At 44.3% G+C, this 18,771-nt stretch overlaps 2 protein-coding genes across 4 annotated transcripts in view; one reads left to right on the top strand and one right to left on the bottom strand.

The window, feature by feature from the left end:
* Nucleotides 1–216: 216 nt before the first annotated feature.
* LOC119163884 (uncharacterized) lies at nucleotides 217–4,696 on the bottom strand. Of its 2 annotated transcripts, XM_075890795.1 has the most exons (5): nucleotides 4,524–4,696; nucleotides 3,539–3,603; nucleotides 2,991–3,064; nucleotides 2,728–2,838; nucleotides 217–1,578 (listed from the first exon to the last, which is right to left on the bottom strand). In XM_075890795.1, the coding sequence occupies exons 4-5, from the start codon at nucleotides 2,817–2,819 to the stop codon at nucleotides 237–239; spliced, it is 1,434 nt and encodes a 477-aa protein (XP_075746910.1). In that variant the 5' UTR covers nucleotides 2,820–2,838; nucleotides 2,991–3,064; nucleotides 3,539–3,603; nucleotides 4,524–4,696; the 3' UTR covers nucleotides 217–236. The 2 variants fall into 2 exon arrangements, with proteins under 2 accessions (XP_075746910.1, XP_037271857.2); XM_037415960.2 differs by lacking the exon at nucleotides 2,991–3,064.
* An 8,513-nt stretch (nucleotides 4,697–13,209) lies between these two features.
* The window catches only part of LOC119168082 (kunitz-like toxin PcKuz1), a 29,219-nt gene continuing 23,657 nt past the window's right edge, over nucleotides 13,210–18,771 (top strand). The window contains exons 1-2 of one of the 2 annotated variants that reach the window (XM_037419507.2): nucleotides 13,228–13,381; nucleotides 17,034–17,060. In XM_037419507.2, the coding sequence (XP_037275404.2) occupies nucleotides 13,300–13,381; nucleotides 17,034–17,060 (109 nt within the window). In that variant the 5' untranslated portion in view covers nucleotides 13,228–13,299. Of the gene's footprint in view, nucleotides 13,382–17,033; nucleotides 17,061–18,771 lie in introns of both variants that reach the window. The other variant, XM_075890794.1, reaches the window with a different exon arrangement.

Here is an 18,771-nt window from a genome sequence, read left to right as displayed (position 1 = left end):
ATTTTTCCCCAGCGTGGTCAAGTTATGCACGTGAATGATGTACAAAGAAAGAGGGTAGACTGTTCTTGTTAACGCAGAACAAAAATGCACAAACCTCATACATAAACATCTTTGTTGTAGAAAAGGCAATTTACAGGCACAGAAGCAAAACTCTGGTGGGCTACTTCTACTGGCTTGAAGTATTTATGGTATGACAGAACACACGCACAAGCTTGAAAACATTTTCTAGCTTTACTTTACCAGTTACTGGAAATGTAGGGAAGCAAGTAGCTGGAAGTAAAAAATTTGCAACGTTCTATGAATTCCGTGAAGAAACTCTGGTCAAATGGCACGGAGATTTGTCGGCACTCTTCCTTGCTGTAAACAAACAGCACGCAGGTGTTCAGACCAGTCACACCCATCTGCACTTGCACCTGAGTATAATAGCCACTACTTTTTTTTAGTTCCCCAGCACGCAACTGCCTTTTGGCAAAATCTTGAATTTTTAGGGGCACTTTGATCTCAAGCAGCCGTGGTGCGCAACATTTACACTTCACGAGCCCATCTGGGCTTGCACCTAGAAAAGCGTGATGACGAGAGAGGAAGAGGCCAGTTTCAGTCACCTCAAGCTCCACGTGGCTGTCATTTTTGTCCTGAAAGGCTTTCCTGGCTTCAGGCTCACACAGCAGGCCTCTCTTCATGGCAAATGTTGCCCTGCCTTTCTTTTTCCCAACCACTGCTGCGATGAGACGTCGGGGATCATGCGGCCCCATTTTGGTTTGGCACGTCCTGACCAATGTGTAAACTCTATGCGCTACAGATGCAGTGATCAGACCCTCCCTATACATATGCCAAAGGAGGCAAGCACTTTGCAGTCGTGTGGCTGCCTCTACGGCTGTAACTTCTTCGTCTGTGTATGACAGCAAAGCATTCCCCTGTTTGGCTCGCTCCAGCCACCTTAAAGGTAGCCCAGCCACATCTTCGGTAGCGGGGCTCTCAACTTTTCCTTGTTTTTCGGGAAGAAAGTCATTTGCTTCAAGTACATCTGCGAAGCAATCGAGCCCACATTCTTTGAAGTTTCCATGCAAGTTTATGAGGCTCAGTGTTGACAGATTCGAGTCTTGTGTTCTCAAGCATGAGTAGGCTGCTCGTTTTTTGTGAAGCCTTGGTGCATCACTGATTTTTTCAGTGGTGTCCTTGGAGAATACAATCTGTTGAAATTGCTCAGTCACTTTTTTTGGATCCCGCGGGTTGTACCACTGCCGTTCACCTTCAGTGCATGCAATGGCATTTGGTACTTCAGTGAGATCATGTTGCGCAATGTGCATCAGCCCGTACAAAACGCAGCAAACATGTTTGCAGACACCACCTTTCCCAGCAACACATGAGCAGCTGCCACTGACAAGCTCCCCATCACACTTAAGCAACTTCACCCCAACACTGTACACTGTCCGTGTTGCCATGGATGCCAGAACTTGTGCCTTCACCACGGTCTCTGCGGTGTCTTCAGTTGAAAACACCAACTTTTGCAGGTGGCCTGATGTGAAAAGCCGCAGGCCAGCATCTCGATGTTTTCTAGCGCCTTTACTTTCAGTGTACCTGCATGAAGAATAAACGTTCACGTTTACATGCTGTGCAGGACTTTTTCCTTCCAGAATATACATTTACACATTCCACCCTTTATTTAACTGTTGCATAATAAAAATAATCCCACTTTCAGGCCTGCAGAAACAGCTGAAGAAATTTTTGTAATTGTACTTGGCTAGAACAGTTGGCATGAGTACATTCCTGTGCATAAACACCTTTTCATTCCCTACACAAATTTGCACACTCCCACTTTTTGTCCATTGTGCAAGTTCTGAAGATATCGAACTAAAACTAAATTTAAGAAGACTGTCTACTGCAATCAGATATGTAAAAAACTTCATTTTAAAGTGACCTCAAATTGTAACAGCAAAATGGTTGGGAGCTGCGCTAGTTGGCACGTATTCGGATGGGAATCAGTGGAACTTTGTCGGAAACACACGGCACACTGTTGACTTTGTGATTGGGAGCGACGGAAGTAATAGCCGGCGAGAACAAACTTTCAGGAAGATGGGGACGATCGAGTAAAGTCGGGCTCGACTCGATCTGGGCGCTTTGTTACGTGGTCTGAAACTTCACGAAATAATGTGAGGGGAATGGAGGAGAGAAATGCCAGCTTTAATTATTCATTTCTCAGCAATCAAGAGTTGTTGGTCATTGAATAAAAGCTGAGAAAGCTACAAATGGCGTTATTTTCCAGCTAAACACAAAGTTACTCAGACCCGCCGCGGTTGCTCAGTGCCTAAGGCGTTGTGCTGCTGAGGGAGAGAATGTAGGTTCGATTCTCGGCCGCGGCGGCCGCTTTTCTGATGGAGGTGAAAAGCAATAACGCCTGTGTTTTCAATATTCCGGCGCACGATAAAATCCCCAGGTGGTCAAAATTAATACGGAGCCCTCCACTACGGCGCGCCTCATGCCTGCATTGCATCGGCGGATTAAACCACACAATCAACAAAGTTACTGAGCCTGTAGCGTACCACTTTAATAAAGAGAAGAATTTTTGCATACTACAGAGCCTACAAGATGGGTAGAGCTTTGTGGCACTAGGAATAGTTCAAGAAACGTTACACTTTCTGAAACATTTGGGTGTCAGCATGCTCTTTTTTTCCCAAATAGCACTCATCAGTTTTAGAGAATCATGACTGCCGAGTTAAGTTTGCATACCTGACAATGTGCTCCTTTCCAAAGTATGGGTTCAGGGAGCTTGTTTTGCAGGTCCACCCTTGACTGTTGTGGTTGTGTAATACAGATGCCATGGCACAGCATTACACGGAGCTGCAAAAAAAAAACAGAGCCTGAAGGTTAGTTTAATCTGAACATAGCCAGCTAAACTTTCTGCTAAGCCAATACACTTTCTTAGATTACATATTTTTATCAGGGCGTTACCCTCTATTGGTGGAACATACAAACATCTGCATGCTGCGTACTCTATAAAAGAACCCCGGGCAGTGTCAGACAGTCGGTGCCCGTTGTCCACGCAGAAGCCAGGCCAATGAACCAGCTGCACGTATTAATAACATAATATGCCTCCACTGCATGATGCTCGTACCCGATGAGTAGTAGTAACGACGTGTGGACTAGTTGGTGTGGTAGCATCATGCAAAAAAGCACAAAAAACAATGAAACGCAGCAGTAGTTCTCATGAGAAGAAAAGAGAAGAAATCGCTCGCCCTGTTTTCAGGACCTTACCAGTACCAAATCTTTAGTCACATGATAGTAATCCCATGACAGGGACTGCACTTTACTAGTGCTGAGATAATCTTCACTGTTGCACATACTGCACACAGTAAATACTTTTAAGAGAAAAAAGCTTAGCGAAGTAGAAATTACAAAGACCATAAACAACAGGGCTATAACAACGAAAAAAAAATAACTGCAATGAAATAACGCAGGACCACGACAAAAGCCATAATAAAAACGCAATCCATGAAAAGAATAATGATTATTTAAAAATGCAACCAATGCATTACTGTACCGCAAGAATGCAGTTTTCTAGGCGATGCCGTCCTCCAACCACACGAACCTGCAGCTCTCTGGTAACTGCATGTACAGAGGTAAATACTGTTAACAACGCACGAACGCGTGGCTTTCGATACGTGCAGCACAGCCTGCTGATAGCCACTGGCGTAACCAGCGATATTAGGTGACGGCGCTGCGGCGGCTTGGCATGCGAAAGCTATTGCCCATGCTTCCTTTTTTTTTGGGGGGGGGGGGGAGGCAGGGAGAGATTCGACACCAGAAGTCCCTCACCACGACCGTCGCCAACACATAAAATAAACGATATCTGACGCTGATAACCAGCGAAGTCTGGATCATTTTCGCCTTTGGTATGGTTACTACGTTCCCCTTTCTTTATTTCGGAACTATATACCAAAGGCAATAAAAAGACAGCACTAGTTATCAGGGTAAGATAACGTCCCTTGTTGGCTCCGTATCCTTACATGCGGCTCAACCGACAAGTGCGAATGACTGATGAATGCGTATCACAGTTGCTAATGGAGAGCGGCGCGTTTGCATATTCACGTGCGCGAAACATGGGACGCTACAATGTCAAGAGTTTTCAAAATATAGCGACCGCGTCGTTCGGTGGACTAAAATCAGAACGCCACCCAAATTAAGAATTTCAAATATTATTACTACCAAATGCTGTATGTTGAACGCGACACTCGTGCACGTAAGTGCCGTAAGACACGAAAGGTTCGGCGCCGCATATAAAGCCTGTCCCCAACAGCACGTCACTGTGCAAACAAACGTTGCAATCCCCGAGATGCACATGCGAAAAAAACAGTCGCGCAGAACAACCGCTTACATCCATCACTCAAATGAAAACGGTACTCAACAGGCAATGAACGGGTGGCTGTCCTAAGTCCCGCCGAAACGAAGGAGTAGCAGGCACTTATGACCGAAATTCGCGCCGCCTGCTCCCATTAACAGACAATGTAGGTATTGAAAATACTCACATGACGACTTTTTCTTGCTGGTGAAATCGGAGAGACGTCCGCGAAGCTCCGGCGCAGTACTGAAAAAGCGGCGGCCACTGCGTAGTCGCTGTAGTCTGGTTGACCGATTGACTACAACTAAGATGGCGGCGGGGCAACTCCGGAAAACCGGCGCATGCGCTGATCGGCTGGTGGGATCGGTCTATTCCGAACGGGGGCGACCTTGACGGCTCCGCTCGTGGACCGTGCGAACGAAGAAGGCTCCTTTCTCTCCCATGCTCGGGTCTTCCGCGTTCGCCTTCGTGGAACCAATCAGCTTCGCTAGTTGACGGGTCGGGAACTGGCTACGCACTCTACATCAGCCGCATTAATTCCGCTACACCCAACACGTTGATAATTGGTGCCTTATACTAACTGTGTGTAACCACATTTTACAGGTATTGTTTTGGTATGGACTTTCTAAAAAAATGTCATAATTATTGGTGAAATAGGCATTTCTCTTACACGTAATAGCACGTCATGATCAGAAAATCCAATATATAATGAGTGCTAAAGTGGGGCCGGAAAATGCGCATCCAACACATCATAATAGAGGTCTTTCTCGAGCTGGAGAAGTACTCATTGGAAAATCTGGCTGTCAGGAAACGCTTCACGCATGAACTTCACGCATGCATGGTTCATGCATGCGTGAAGTTTTCATGCATGGTTCATGCATGAAAAATACTTCACGCATGAACCCTTGCAGATAAGAAGCCGATGCAACATTAGTAGATACCACTCAATTTGGTAAAACATCTGCGAAATTCACTTGCAAAAAGGTTCGAAGCGCTAGATAAGCACACTGCAGTCACGAAGATAGAAAAAGCGGCACACCAGTTGTCTAGTGAAGAGGTGTACCAACCCAAGAGAACCTGCGCCGACAGGTCTAAAAACATTATTTCGCCTCATTGGTTCATAGGTTGATGACCAAACAAAGGCAGCAAATACACGGTCAAACTTCTCTATGCAAACTCTCAAACGTCAAATCATTTGCGGAACGTATAATATTTTTGTTGCCGAAAACAGGTTCCATGCTTTAGCTCTGCTAAAGATAGAGAGGTTATGTGGAATAAACGTGCATGTCACTTTAGGGTGGGTACACGTCCTTTTCAATAATGTGCACTTGATCGATATGCATTTATTAGAACGCCTAGGTAATTTAGCGGAACACAAGACCATTCTATAGCCTGAAAATTGGTTAGTTTATATGTCCATGGGCCACACCGCAGTCTCAAGTTTTTAGCAAAGTTCATTCGTGCTCCTGAAAATTTTCCGAATTCGCCAATTGTCGACACCACCATTTTTTATAGTAGAAAGATCTGTGCAAAAGAACGTTAGGTCATCCTCATACGCCAGTATCTTTACCTTATTCCCATAAGCACTAAAACTGCGGACGTTACTGAATTGAATCACATTTAAGCACAGTGGCTCCTATTAAAGAGCAAAAAGCATTGGCGACAATGGGCAGCCCGGTTTTACAGACGAATTGGAAGCACGGGTTTTGGAAGATTGTCATTAATAATTAAACGGATTGAACTTCATTGTAGCATAGTTTTACACCATTAAACATAGTGGAGCCAACGTTGGCATGTTCGAGAAGAGAAAACGAAAAAAAATGGCGAACCTGATCAAAGGCTTTAGCTAAGTCTGCTTGTAGTATTACCAGTTGTTCATAACAGTGTGAATAATGTTTCAATACTGTGCGAGCAATGTGTATATTAGTTTGTGTTGAGCGAACCTTTAGGCCGCACGTCTGATGGGCACCAATAAGTATCGGCATTTCAAATGAAAGTCTGTTTGAAAGTATACTTTGCAAACATTTTGCAGTCAACGTACACAATGTAATTGGTCTGAACCATCAACGTGAAGAATTTTTCTCAATCTGAGCATCTTGGGATTAGAACAGTGTGGCTTTTAGCAAAAGAGCGAGGAAGCGTCTACAGATTGAAACTCAGCATGAAATGTCGAGTGGTCCAGAAAGTATAGATTTCAATGCTTTGTAAAACTCGCCCGATATTCCATCAAGTCCCGGCGTTTTTGACAATGGTAACTAAGTTCTATTTCTTGTATAGTGAATGGCTTACTAATAGATTCACATTCTTCGGCATTTAGAGGAGTCACAAATGACAAAACTGCGTCACCAGATCCTCAATTTTGTTTTCGCAAAAAGCGCTGCACACTTATTTGCAATAACTTTCAAATTCTGACACGCTTTCACTAGACTTATTGACCAATAATGCTCCAATAATCCAATAGTAAGTAAAGGTTTACGCCGGTGCTTCAAACTAGTTGACAAACTTGCCTTAAGCAGGCTTGATGTCGGGAAATCAATCGTGTTAATACGACCTATAAAGCGTTTGAAAACAGCGAAAGAAGAACCTGTCGTCGCACAGTGCGAATCGTTCATTGCTCAAATCCATTACAAAAGCGTGTTCTTGTTCAACCACTAACTGTGGCGCATACGCACTTCTGGTATAATTCCTTGTCGTCGTCAACCACTGCATGAAGAATTGGCAAAAAAAAAATTCGTTTTAGTTTAGCGGATACCACGCCTCTCAGAAGAATGAAGAAAAATAGCATAGCGAATGTCAAACTACTACTCTAAAAGTTTTTTTGTATTGTTGCCGTGATAGGCATCAAGCAAGTGTGCTTGCAGCAGTTACCCAATGAGTTTTTGAAAAGGCTCTGAAAGGCCGCTTTTCTAGCTTTCGCGGTGACTGTGCTGCGCCTTCCGCGCAGGCCCGGCGTTTTATTTTTTTTCTGCACTTGCGAATATGTTTTTATCCACGACTTCTGACACCATGTGTAGGGTAGAGATACATGGCCATTGTGACTGAATTTCTCGCATCATTGCAAAGATACTGCCATTGATGAAGGAACACGCAATTAAAAGCACTGAAACATACATTCTTGGAGGTTAACGATGAGCTTTTACTAGCTTTTCTAGCTCTTGACTTGTAAAATCAAGCTGTTCATGTAACAAAGTATCTTTAAAGCTAGTAAGTTTGCCCGTCTAATGAGTGCATACTGACGTTTATGAAGACTATGCTTGCTAGCATCAGCATGTGGTATCAAGCGTAGGCGTTCTGTCTATTGACCTTCGCAATATTGTAGCGATGCTGAGGCAGATAGGCCAAAAAAACAAGCAACTTTATTAGGGCGAACTTGTGCCCACAAGTCTAATGACTATGGTCGTCGAGTCCAAGTAGTCGAGAGGCACAGAGTCAACTAACTTCCTCTTCCTCGTTGTTGGAGCGTACGAACGCGTGACGCATGCCAGCCGGGTCTTGCTGGTGCTCTTGCCATGATGATTGCGGCGGCTACTTGAACGTGGCCAACCTGTCGCGGCAATATGCACATCAATTGCTGGTTATTCAGTGGAGATAAGTACGTTTCAAGAAGCATATCTTACTATGGCTGTTGGTGTGAGTTGAATCCATCTGACATGTGCAAACGTCTGTGCTGTGCAGATCAGTTATCTAACAGGAGAAAATAAAATATCTACCAATTTCGCAGTGCCGTCGCACTTTTTGATTTGTCGCGTTGGCCACGTGTTTGTGCCGCTACTCAGCTCTACATCACAGATGCGATGTTCCCAGCTGATGTAGTCGGAGGTCTGCCCGTAAAACCGGAGCCAATCAAAGTGCCAGTCAGATGTCGAGGAGAGAGACGGTGCGGTCAACAAGAGCTTTTATTTACGTTATATACAGGTTCAAGGTAGCGTGATACCACAATGTTTTTGGTTGCATGTCTCGTGCTCTCTACGCTCGTGTTTTTAAAGTCTATTTCTTTCCAGGATCCCTTGCAGGGTAAACATTGAAACCCACGATGGTCCAACCAAATTGTCCTCTTCACCTCCGCCCTCGAAAGGGGAGGGTGAAACACCGCCCCCTTCCCAACCCAGGGAAAGAGGGAAGAGGCACGCCCAGTTCGTACCATGTTCAGGGAGAAAACACTGCACAAACACTGCACCAGGCGCACGACACAGCACAGCGCGAAGATGTTGGGTTCTATGTAAACATCAAAGTCGTAATTCGTTGGAGTGAGAAGTCAACGGTGCCAGGCAAGCCGTGGTTTGTAGAAACGGTGGCATGGCGGAAGCACAGAGAACTTGAGAACGCACTCGAGCATGGACCTCGTCGCTTGGCCCATTCGTTGTCCGTGGCCCTTCGACGAGCAAAGACGTACAATGATAACCACCCTTTTTAAGCCGCTTTGATTGTAAACAGCCCTTCATAGGCTGTCAGTCAGGCAGGTAAGTTCAGAGAATTCTACGAGGGAAAACGTTGGCCTCGCCAAATTTCAAGTACGGTTAGCTTGTCATTGTCGCTTTTGGTTCACCTTTGAGAAAACTGTCCAGCAACACGTCTCACGTTTAAGCGGTGCAATGCCGGGGAGGCCGATCACAACACCGCTGTGGCCACATTTCAATTAGGCTAAATGTAAAAACAGTGTGTAAACTTTTTTCTCGCTACAGGGAAACGAAAATGACGTAAACAGAACGGCACGGAAAACATAAGCCTGAACTATTGTGAGTTTATTTGCACATTGTAATGAAACAAAATATACATACACAAGAAAGGGCACGAACAAGAGCCCAAAAAGAAACACTCACAAACGCGGAAGAAATATATGAAGAGTGATGCTATCCTCACTCCGGCACCCACGTGTCTTGAGGTGTATTGTATTCCATACTTTAAAGGAAAAGACACACCTCCATCTCTATTAACTATACCCAACTGGCCCCTGCTTTGGCTGTTATAACAAAAATCACAGCATATCTTTGGAGTGAATGAAGATGAGTGGGGCGAAGCGTTCATCCGTCCGTCCGTACGCACGGGCAGACGAACGGATGGAAGCACGGATGGATGGAAGCATAGACGACGGACAGACAGACAGACAGACAGACACAAGAACGGACTTCTGGATGGAAGCACGGATGGACAGGGAGACAGACGGACGGAGGAATGGACAGACGGATGGACAGAAGCACGGAAGCATGAACGGGAGGATGGCGGACGGAAGAATGAACATACAGATAGAGGAAGGGACGGACGGATGAACTCACGGATGCACAGAAGGAAGAACGTACGGATGGACGGTAGCGTGCACCGACGGACGAAAGCATGGACGGAGAGACAGACAGATGGGCTCACGAATGGACGGACAGACAGACGAAAGCACGAACCGAAGGATGGTTGAACGTACGGATGGATGGACACACGGACGGACGAGTGGATGCTTCGCCCCACTCATCATTCACTGTGAGGGTATGCTGTGTAAACCACAAACGACATCTAGTTATATGATTTCCAAGGACGTAAGAGTTACTCTATATGCTATATACAGTAACTCTAAAGATGGATGGATGGATGGATGTGGCTGTACCCTTTAGATCTGGCGGCGGCTAACGCCACCTAGTCGTAATACTTTGTGAACCACCAGTTAGTTTTATCTTTTTTTTCTCCTTTAAATAGTGAAGTATGGGAATGGTACTTTGCAGTGAATTGTTTCATTTTCACTCGTGCCTTGACTTCAGCGACCAATCTGATACCCTTCTTCTATTTATTTCTATCCGCTTAAAGCCTATTTTGCCCTGCCTGTCTATAAACCTCAGTGCTTTGAAAAACTCTGCGCCATCATCCTGAACTATAGGGTGAAGCCTTTTACAGAACATTTTCAACCGTTCGGCAGTTTCCTCCTCTCCGCATGCAATGCAAGTCGTGTCTAACCCTTCGTATTTGGCCGGATATGTCTTGGTTCGCAATACTCCTGTCCTGGACTCAAACAGTAGAGAACTACCCCGAGTATTATCATACATCCTTTCCTTGGCAATTTCCCGCTGAAAAGTTTGATAGATCTCTAGTGCAGACTTCTTAATCATGCCAATTCTCCACATATCAGTCTCCGTTTCCTTCACCTTCTTCTTGACTTTTTGGTTTGGCCGCCTGCTGTTTTCTGAGTATTTACCCGTCAATTTTCTGGTTCACTTCTCCATTTTGTATCGACATTCTTCATGTACAAGTAGCTGAAAACCTTCCACGCCCAACGCTCTTCCCCCATTTCTCTCAATCGCTTCTCAAATTTTATCTTGCTGCTAGCTGCCCTGCCCTCAAATGATGTCCATCCCATATGACCTTGTACTTCCTGAGATTTGGTGTATTCCCGTGAGCTCCTAAAGCAAGCCTACCTATTCAACGTTGCTTAATTTCTAATCTTGCTTGAACTGCTGATCTCATGCACAAGACCGCATTGCCGAACGTCAGACCCGGAACTATGACCCCTTTCCATATTCCTCTCAAAACATCATACATATTATTATTCCACAGTGCCCTATTTTTTATCACTGCTGCATTCTTGCTGTCTTTAGTGGTTACGTATATTTCGTGTTCCCTTACGTACTCGGTCCCATTGCTTAGCCATACGCCCAGATATTTGTATTTATCTGTTATCTCTAGCGTGACCTCCTGTGTCCTAAGCTCACTACCTTCATTAACATTAAAAATCTTGACTGCTGATTTTCCTTACTGAACCTGAAATCTAACGTATCTCCCTAATTACCGCAGATGTCCGTCGATCTTTGCAAATCTTTCTTGTTGTCAGCCATTAGCACTATATCATCTGCGTACAATAATGATGGTACTGCTTGTTCAACGAGCTTTCCTTGTTTGACAAAAGAGTGGTTGAAGCCAAGTCTACTTCCCTCTAATTTGGCCTTTAATCCTTGTAGGTACATGATGAATAACAAGGGTGACAGAGGACACCCCTGCCTAAGCCCCCGTTTTACCTCCGTGGGCTTAGATACCTGTTTTTTCCACTTTAAAACTACGTTGTTACTTTTATAGATATCCTTTAGAAGATTAGTGACTCCATCTTTCACACCTAATGTGGCCAGTATTCCCAACATCTACACAGGACATATACACACAACGCCATCTACTGAGCACGTATACACAGGACATATACACACATCGCCTTCTATTGAGCAACTCATAAACTAGATGTTGCTAGATACTACTACTGCGGTTACAGAGGAGGGAACGACTCACCGCCTAAAGAGATTTGCCCCTAAAAGATTACGACTGCTCCACGGCGCGTCCCATAGTTTATGAAGCCAATTTGATTAACGGAATGAACTGCGCCTAGCAGGCGTCGAGGCGCGTTTTCTTGCTGTGTGCGCAACCTCTTAATTGCACAGCAGCGCCGCGCTCGACTTATGCTGGGCGCGGTTTATTCCGTTAATTAAATGCCTCCTAATTGCACGGCAGCGCCACGCTCGACTTCTGTAACGCGTGGTTTATTCCGTAAATAAAACGAATTCTGTAACGCGCGGTTCATTCCGTTAACTAAAATGAATTCAACTTCTGCTAGGCGCGGTTCATTTCGTTAATTAAAACGAATTCTGTAATGCGGTTCATTCGGTTAATTAAATTGGCCTCCTAATTGCACGGCAGCGCCACGCTCGACTTCTGCTAGGCTCGGTTCATTCCGTTAATTAAAACGAATTCTGTAATGCGCAGGTCGTTCCGTTAATTAAAACGCAATTAAAACGGCCCCTTAATTGCACGGCAGTGTCACGCTCGACTTTTTCTAGGCTCGGTTCATTCCGTTAATTAAGACGGCCAGCGTCGCTCATGCACTCGCGAAATGCACCGCGGATGGCAACAAACTCATACGGAAAAGCCACAACTACAGAAAAAAATTTTCGGCCATATTTAGCGGCAGTTTAGCAACAAGCACACCAAAATCTGGCAACTGATTTATGCAACGCCAAACGGAATCTAGCCAAGAACTCCAGGTCGTCGAAATTTTTGGAGCCCTCCACTATGGCGCCTCTCACAATCATGTGATGGTTTGGGGACGTTAAAACACACATATCAATCAAATCACTCGAACCTTCATCTAGCAACAAATTGCAGGAAAAGGGGCTGTGCACCGCTTTTTAGTGACACTTCAGTGACATCCCGTCATAATAATGTAAGAGCGTGTGAACTTGTTCAAGCTGTGCACTCTCACTAGGAATCTGAGTCTTGCGCTAGTGTTGCCTATAGCTTTACATGAAACAGGGTCAAGTTAACTTGGTTTTGTATGAAAGGCGTCGTTTATGTGATCTGGGTTTTTGCTGATTTGGTCCCTCTACCCTTTTTTCCCTCCCTCTTCTCCTACTCTGCCTTATCTTGCTTTTTATTCTGTCCTTCATGGTGCCTTGATCTTGCAATAAAGCTTCAGTTGATAGTCTATGCTTGTCTGTCCTTTTTACTTCTTTTGTGTTTCTGTAGTTTTTGTGCAATCGCACATTAAAAAATGCAAGGGCGATGTACAACCGCGGAGTCAATGCGATGTTGATTTCCACTTTTAATCAGAATGCGCATCTTGCCGGATCCGTGCCACTTCACCGGCTTGGCACACTATATTTCTTTAAAACAAACAACACACCACAATCCAGTTGCCGAAACGATACCCAAAGAAGATTCTCGACACGTGGTGCAATATCACTGGCCCTGTCATGACTTGTGCCTGAACTGGATTACTGCGTTCGAAGCAATCTGCCTGGTTGAAAAAGCTGGCGAATGCCTCGCTGAAAAGTAGGCCGACAGCTGGCGACTACTACATAAACTGGCGATGTTCTTGTTTTTTTTTTTCTTTGGCGTCAACCCACCGCAAGCGCCTTCCGCAGCGCTGCTGTGGTTTGGATTACAAAACAGTGACATGAACGTGGCACTTCAGTGTTTGGAGAGACACAGAGTCATTGCAGACGATGGGTGCCGTGTACGCTTTCTTTACTGCACTAATGTTACTAAGCATCATTGCATCAACCTCGCAAGCTGAGCCGAGCCGCGGTAAGTGACATTGTTTAGAATGTTCATCACTGTGCATTATCCAACATTGGCTCAGACTATATTTGACAAATCGTGTAATAATCAACAGACTTCAAGGGTTATTCAATCGATGTGTCATATTCCACAGTCAACGTGATGAATCATTAGGACAATAACTTCAATAAAAAGCAGCGAATGGCATAGAACTTTTAGAGAAATAGTGTATGGCTATTTATTTTTAAGGCTGCATTTCCCTTCTATTTAAAAAAGGTGAAGACTGTTACGGTTCACAAGTTATTCCTACCATAACTTCACGCAGTAATTATATTGATTTGGGACTTCCTAAAAATTTGGCGAGAATATGATACATTGCAGCTTTTCACCATCTGTAGTCGCGACAAGCTCGACGCATTTCAACTTTTCAGCACGTGCTACAACCACAAGCCCCGAAAATGAGCATCTGAACGCGTCTTCAATTACCAGCCTCGTAACTGTGCTAGAATTTTTACAAACCAAACTGAGTCCACTGATGTATTTTGCAGCTTACACAATCGAAAAATCGTGGTGCAGCGGCAAGTCACGTGCTGAACCGAACGACGAGATCGCTGCCAGTCGGTAACTCGTGCGCGATTCGCAGCTGGGCACCGGTTGTTTGCGAAACAACTGGTGGGCGACCGTTCCAGGTTCCACGTGGTGTAAAGGATTCGTGTTTCGGGCTGATTTATGGCATCGCTTTTTTAGTTGTCCTACAAAGGTATACTACATATGACTTTCTACTATTATTTCTGAGTTCCAATTGACTTAGCGTATCTGAAACAGGAATAAATCAGTAGTAGAGAAGTGAGTTCGATATAGCTGGTAGCTATGAGCTGTAAAGATAATTTGCGCAAGACACACCGGACAGGGTGAAAACTACAGAAAAGACGGATTGCATATAGCTACAACTAAGAATTTATTCGCAGACAAATGTTCAGTTACTTCGAAGAAACGCTCAGTTTTTTTTTTTATGAATAACTGTCCATTTATGCGCTCCGCCCTGTCTGCTGTCCTTATATATTCCGTGGTTTTCTTCGTTAATGATTTATGCCTGCAGATAAACCAGTACTGAATTCACTTAGCTGTATATTAGGCTCTTAGCTGAACTTGGACTCATAGGGGCATTGTCCGTAATACCCCCCCCCCCCCCTCCCCCGTGTCATGCTTTAGCTTTCGAAACGATTGGCATGCAGGCTGTATAGAAGAAAAAGCGAGTGAACAAAACAGAGGGAATGCATTCGCCATAGGGGAATATAAAATGGACCTCATTTGGTCTGGCTATGTTCATGTGCTTATATTGCTCCTCATATCGGCATCCAACGTTCACTGTAACTTTAGCTCACGTGCTACCAGTACTCACTAAACGTGCTTCCCTGGTCGTCTTACCATTAATACTGAAACGTGCTAGCCCTAGCTCAGCGATGAGCAACGAAGCTGTACTAGCTCGCGAACGGTGCCGTGAACATTTCTTCTGTGAGGTACACCTTGCATTTTGTAAATAAACGCGTTCCATCGTCGCAATACTTACGGGTGGGCGCATTTTATAAAATTATGAACAGTGAATCAAGTAGCGTCTTATTCGATTTGATTTGGTACTCGAATTCAATTGCGCATATCCTAAATACCAATTATTTTTTATATTTATCGAATAATCAGCAACGGCGAAAAATGCTCAAACGAATAATACGTGGACACAACGTGTGGCAAATTTTGTTTTCTTCAGCACGGAATTACTTAAACGCATGCAGCCCATGTACCCACGGTACTGTTAACGCCATATTGATGGCAGGATGAAGGCATTTTACTCGAAGCGGCAGTGGCACCGAAGCAACAGTGAGAAATGAACTATCTTCGATATCAACTTCATGAAGATAACTCATGAAAATTGCGTAACATGTAGGTAACAGTTTTACATAGAAGCTATTGACAAAGTACCACCTCGAGTACTGTTGTCGCTGCTATATTTCAGCCTGCACTTAAAAATTTTTTGAATCCTATAGTCACTGCTCACTTTAAATAATTATATTATTTGTTGTCTGTTAAATGTAATCACCATTTTTTTCTTAAAGCTTGCGAATATTTGTTTCAAACAAGGTATTGCATATTTCTTGTGTTGTTTTAGAGATTGTTGCCTTACTCTTTGAAAACAATTCAAATAGTACTGTATTCTATGCCATCATTATTCGGTTCTTATTCAATTTGGTATTGAAATTAACAATTCGCATATGCCCATTATCATTCGCTAAATAATTCACCTGGCCTATAACCTGCACAACAGTCACCATACATACGCACAGTCACGCTTTCGCTGGTTTTTGTACCACTTTCTCTCCCGTTTAGACTAAACTGAAGTCACCTCTAAGCATCTGAAGCCACTATAAGCGGAACCTTTTGATAGTAACTCTTATTTAGAGTTAACAGTACGTAACACTATGTCGCAGAAGCACAGTAAGCTTTCCAGCCTTCACGCAAACCTTCACGCAGGCCTCCAGCCTCGTACCTCGTAAGCCACAGTAGTTTGTTGTGGTATCAGTAAACTTTGCCTATTGTTTTATAGAATTAAGTTCTTCGAGGAAAGCAACGCCAAAGAAATTGATTACATTTCTTTATTCAATCAATGATTTTGTGACAGTAATTTATTACAGCAGACAATGAAGGCTTTAAATAAGTAATCGGATTCTCAACTGTTGCTTATTTTGCCATCGTACTTCAAGTTTATGTCATATAGGAAGAAAGTGTTTAACACTAAAACCAGAATAGTGTCTTTCCTTAGCAACTTGGTTATTTCGAGGGGCAGTTATAATAACAGTGTTGTATTTATATATTAGCAAAATAGTAAAACACGATGTCCTGTAGATCAAGACCGGTAGTGTTCTACTGCTGAAAGTTTGTTTCACATGTGTGCTTTCCCCGCCATTCTACTTTAATTAACAGTAGAAGTCCTTTTAGTTTAATTTATTAGCGCGTGTTGTTCACTGATTCTTTCCTGATTCGTACCTATTGTCTAATGCTCTCCTGAGTCGTAGAACACTAATTTGCCTTATTACACTGTGTTACAGCAACGCCCTTTCTAGAAAATGCGCTGCTTGCAGTGGACTCGCATATTGCCACGCGTGCTCTTTCTACTTTTCATGTTACAGCTTCATTACGTGGGTAACGGATGACTAGCGCCAGGGGCAGCCTAGCTGGGATAGATATGTGGGGTTTATCGTCCCAAAACCACCATATGAATATGAGAGACGCCGTAGTGGAGGGCTTCGGAAATTTCGACCACCGGGATTTATTTAACGTGCACACAGATCTGAGCACACGGGCCTTCAGCATTTTCGCCTCTATTGAAAATGCAGCCGGCACAACCGGGATTCGATCCCGCGCCCGGCGGGTCAGCAGCCGAGTACCTTAGCCACTAGACCACCGCGGCGGGGCTAGCTTTCAAGGTGCATACATTATATTCAAACGGGACTTCCTGCTCTGGCATTTCAGATTTAGATTCAAGATGAGCGGTAGGCTATGCTTAAAAACTTTGAGTCACCTCCATGTGGCGCGCTAAGCAACTTCGCTAGTAATCCGCCTTCGCTGGGTAAAATCAGAATGACGCATTCTTTGGTTAACTTTTCTGTTTCTTTATGTTCTGCAGAATCTCCGACTTGCACGTACCCTGAAGGTGAGTGCCGATAGCATTTATCTTTAACCACTGCCCTAACTCATTTCTCGAACGATTTTTGCGTAAGGCTGCAAATAAATTACTTCTAGGAATGCTGCAATGACTTAGTTGTTGACGTGTCGCTTTCTCTTTTTTTTTTTGCCCGAGTCGGCAGTTTTATTTCCATCCATGGTCAGCTACATCTGTGCCGATTAAAAATACAAAGGTAAGCGAAAGGAATAAATAAGAGGAAACTAAACTAGACATAACATTAAACTCCATTGCAATACTTTAGATTCGCTGGTTACCACAGAACTTTAAAAAAAATGGCAGCGGATCTGCGCGCTGCCGAAGGTCGTCGAAAGACGACAGTCATCTGTCTCGATAAAGAGAATAAACCGTTTTTTTTTTTTGACGTTCTGCACGAGAAAATTGGCGACTAGGCGCTGCGTCAGATATGGACGCCAACTAGCAGTAATTTCAAGAAACGGAGTTTTTTCTTGAACGCAAAGTCACTGGTAGGCGGCAGCGTTGGAAACACCTGTTTTTCGATCAAAGCGTCGCGCTGCCAGCGCCGCGTAATAAGCATGCGGTCTTTAGAATTGAGAATATGTGCACTTTAGCAATAAAGTAACATACTACCTGCGATCCCGTATTGATGTTGCGCCAAAATATGTGTAATATGTGTTTTTAAAGACGTTAGTTTTTTCTTAAGGAACTTCGGCGCAAACATTTTGTTCTGTCTGTCTTTCTGCCTGTGCATTTGTCTTCCCACCGAAACGATACCTCAAACGGTTAAAATCCGACCCCATCCGCTGCGCCCATCAATATTGCTCAAGTTTCAGCATTCATACTCGTGCGATTGTCAATTAAAAAGCAAACGTTGCGCATGTCTGAGGCACAATAACAACAAGTCTGCATGTGTGTTTTTATACTATAGAGTAGTCATACATAAGTAATTCTAAGAACCGTAGCGTTTATCACGCTGCGCTGTCCTTGCAACGCTATGCACATAAAGGCAAGTGTTTCCAATGCTTTTCTAAGACGACACAGTGGTGGCACCTGCCCGTCGCTTTGCGTTCTACACCTTACCGCCTCCGAGACAGGCGCGCACGCCTTCCTTCGTTTTCTAAGACTGCCAGTAAATCTAACGTGCGCTAGAGTTACTGTATATGCTACCTTTAGGTAGCATAGTTGCGCCAAGGTACGCTATCTTAGGTTAAGAGAGAGAGAAACAACTTTATTCATGGCGTAGCAAGGTCGGTCAGCTTAATTTGCCGGTGGTTTGAAGGGTGGTGGCCAAAAGCTTGCCACAACTATTTCGGCCCACTTAACCACTTCTGCCTGAAGACGGTAGTCAGCTGACGACAGGAGCGACTCCGACGCCTCGAGGGAGGGAGCTGGCAGTATTGTTCATTGTGGGGGGTTACCCTCGCAATCCGAAAGGATGTGATTTTGGGTAACTTTCACGCAGGTGCAATGTCGGCAGTTTGGTGTAATCGCTTCTGGATAAATTTTAGACAGCCGATGAGGGCTGGGCAAGGAATCAGTTTGGATTTGCCTCCAGATCGTGGCCTGCTCCCTTCACATATCTGCCTGCGGAGCCGCGTATGTCTCGTGGTTCTCTCGGTAAGACGCTGTAATTTTGTTATACGTGGTGATCCCTTCCTGCGGGAAATCCAGGGCGGAGGGGTCCACGTCCCGGTCGATTAAACCTCGGGCTACGCGGTGG

The sequence above is a fragment of the Rhipicephalus microplus genome, chromosome 3 (genome assembly GCF_043290135.1).
Source record: "Rhipicephalus microplus isolate Deutch F79 chromosome 3, USDA_Rmic, whole genome shotgun sequence".
Classification (NCBI taxonomy): Eukaryota; Metazoa; Arthropoda; class Arachnida; order Ixodida; family Ixodidae; genus Rhipicephalus; species Rhipicephalus microplus.
The sequence above is the reverse complement of the archived record's forward strand: the minus strand, read 5'-3'. Positions and strand labels throughout refer to the sequence as shown.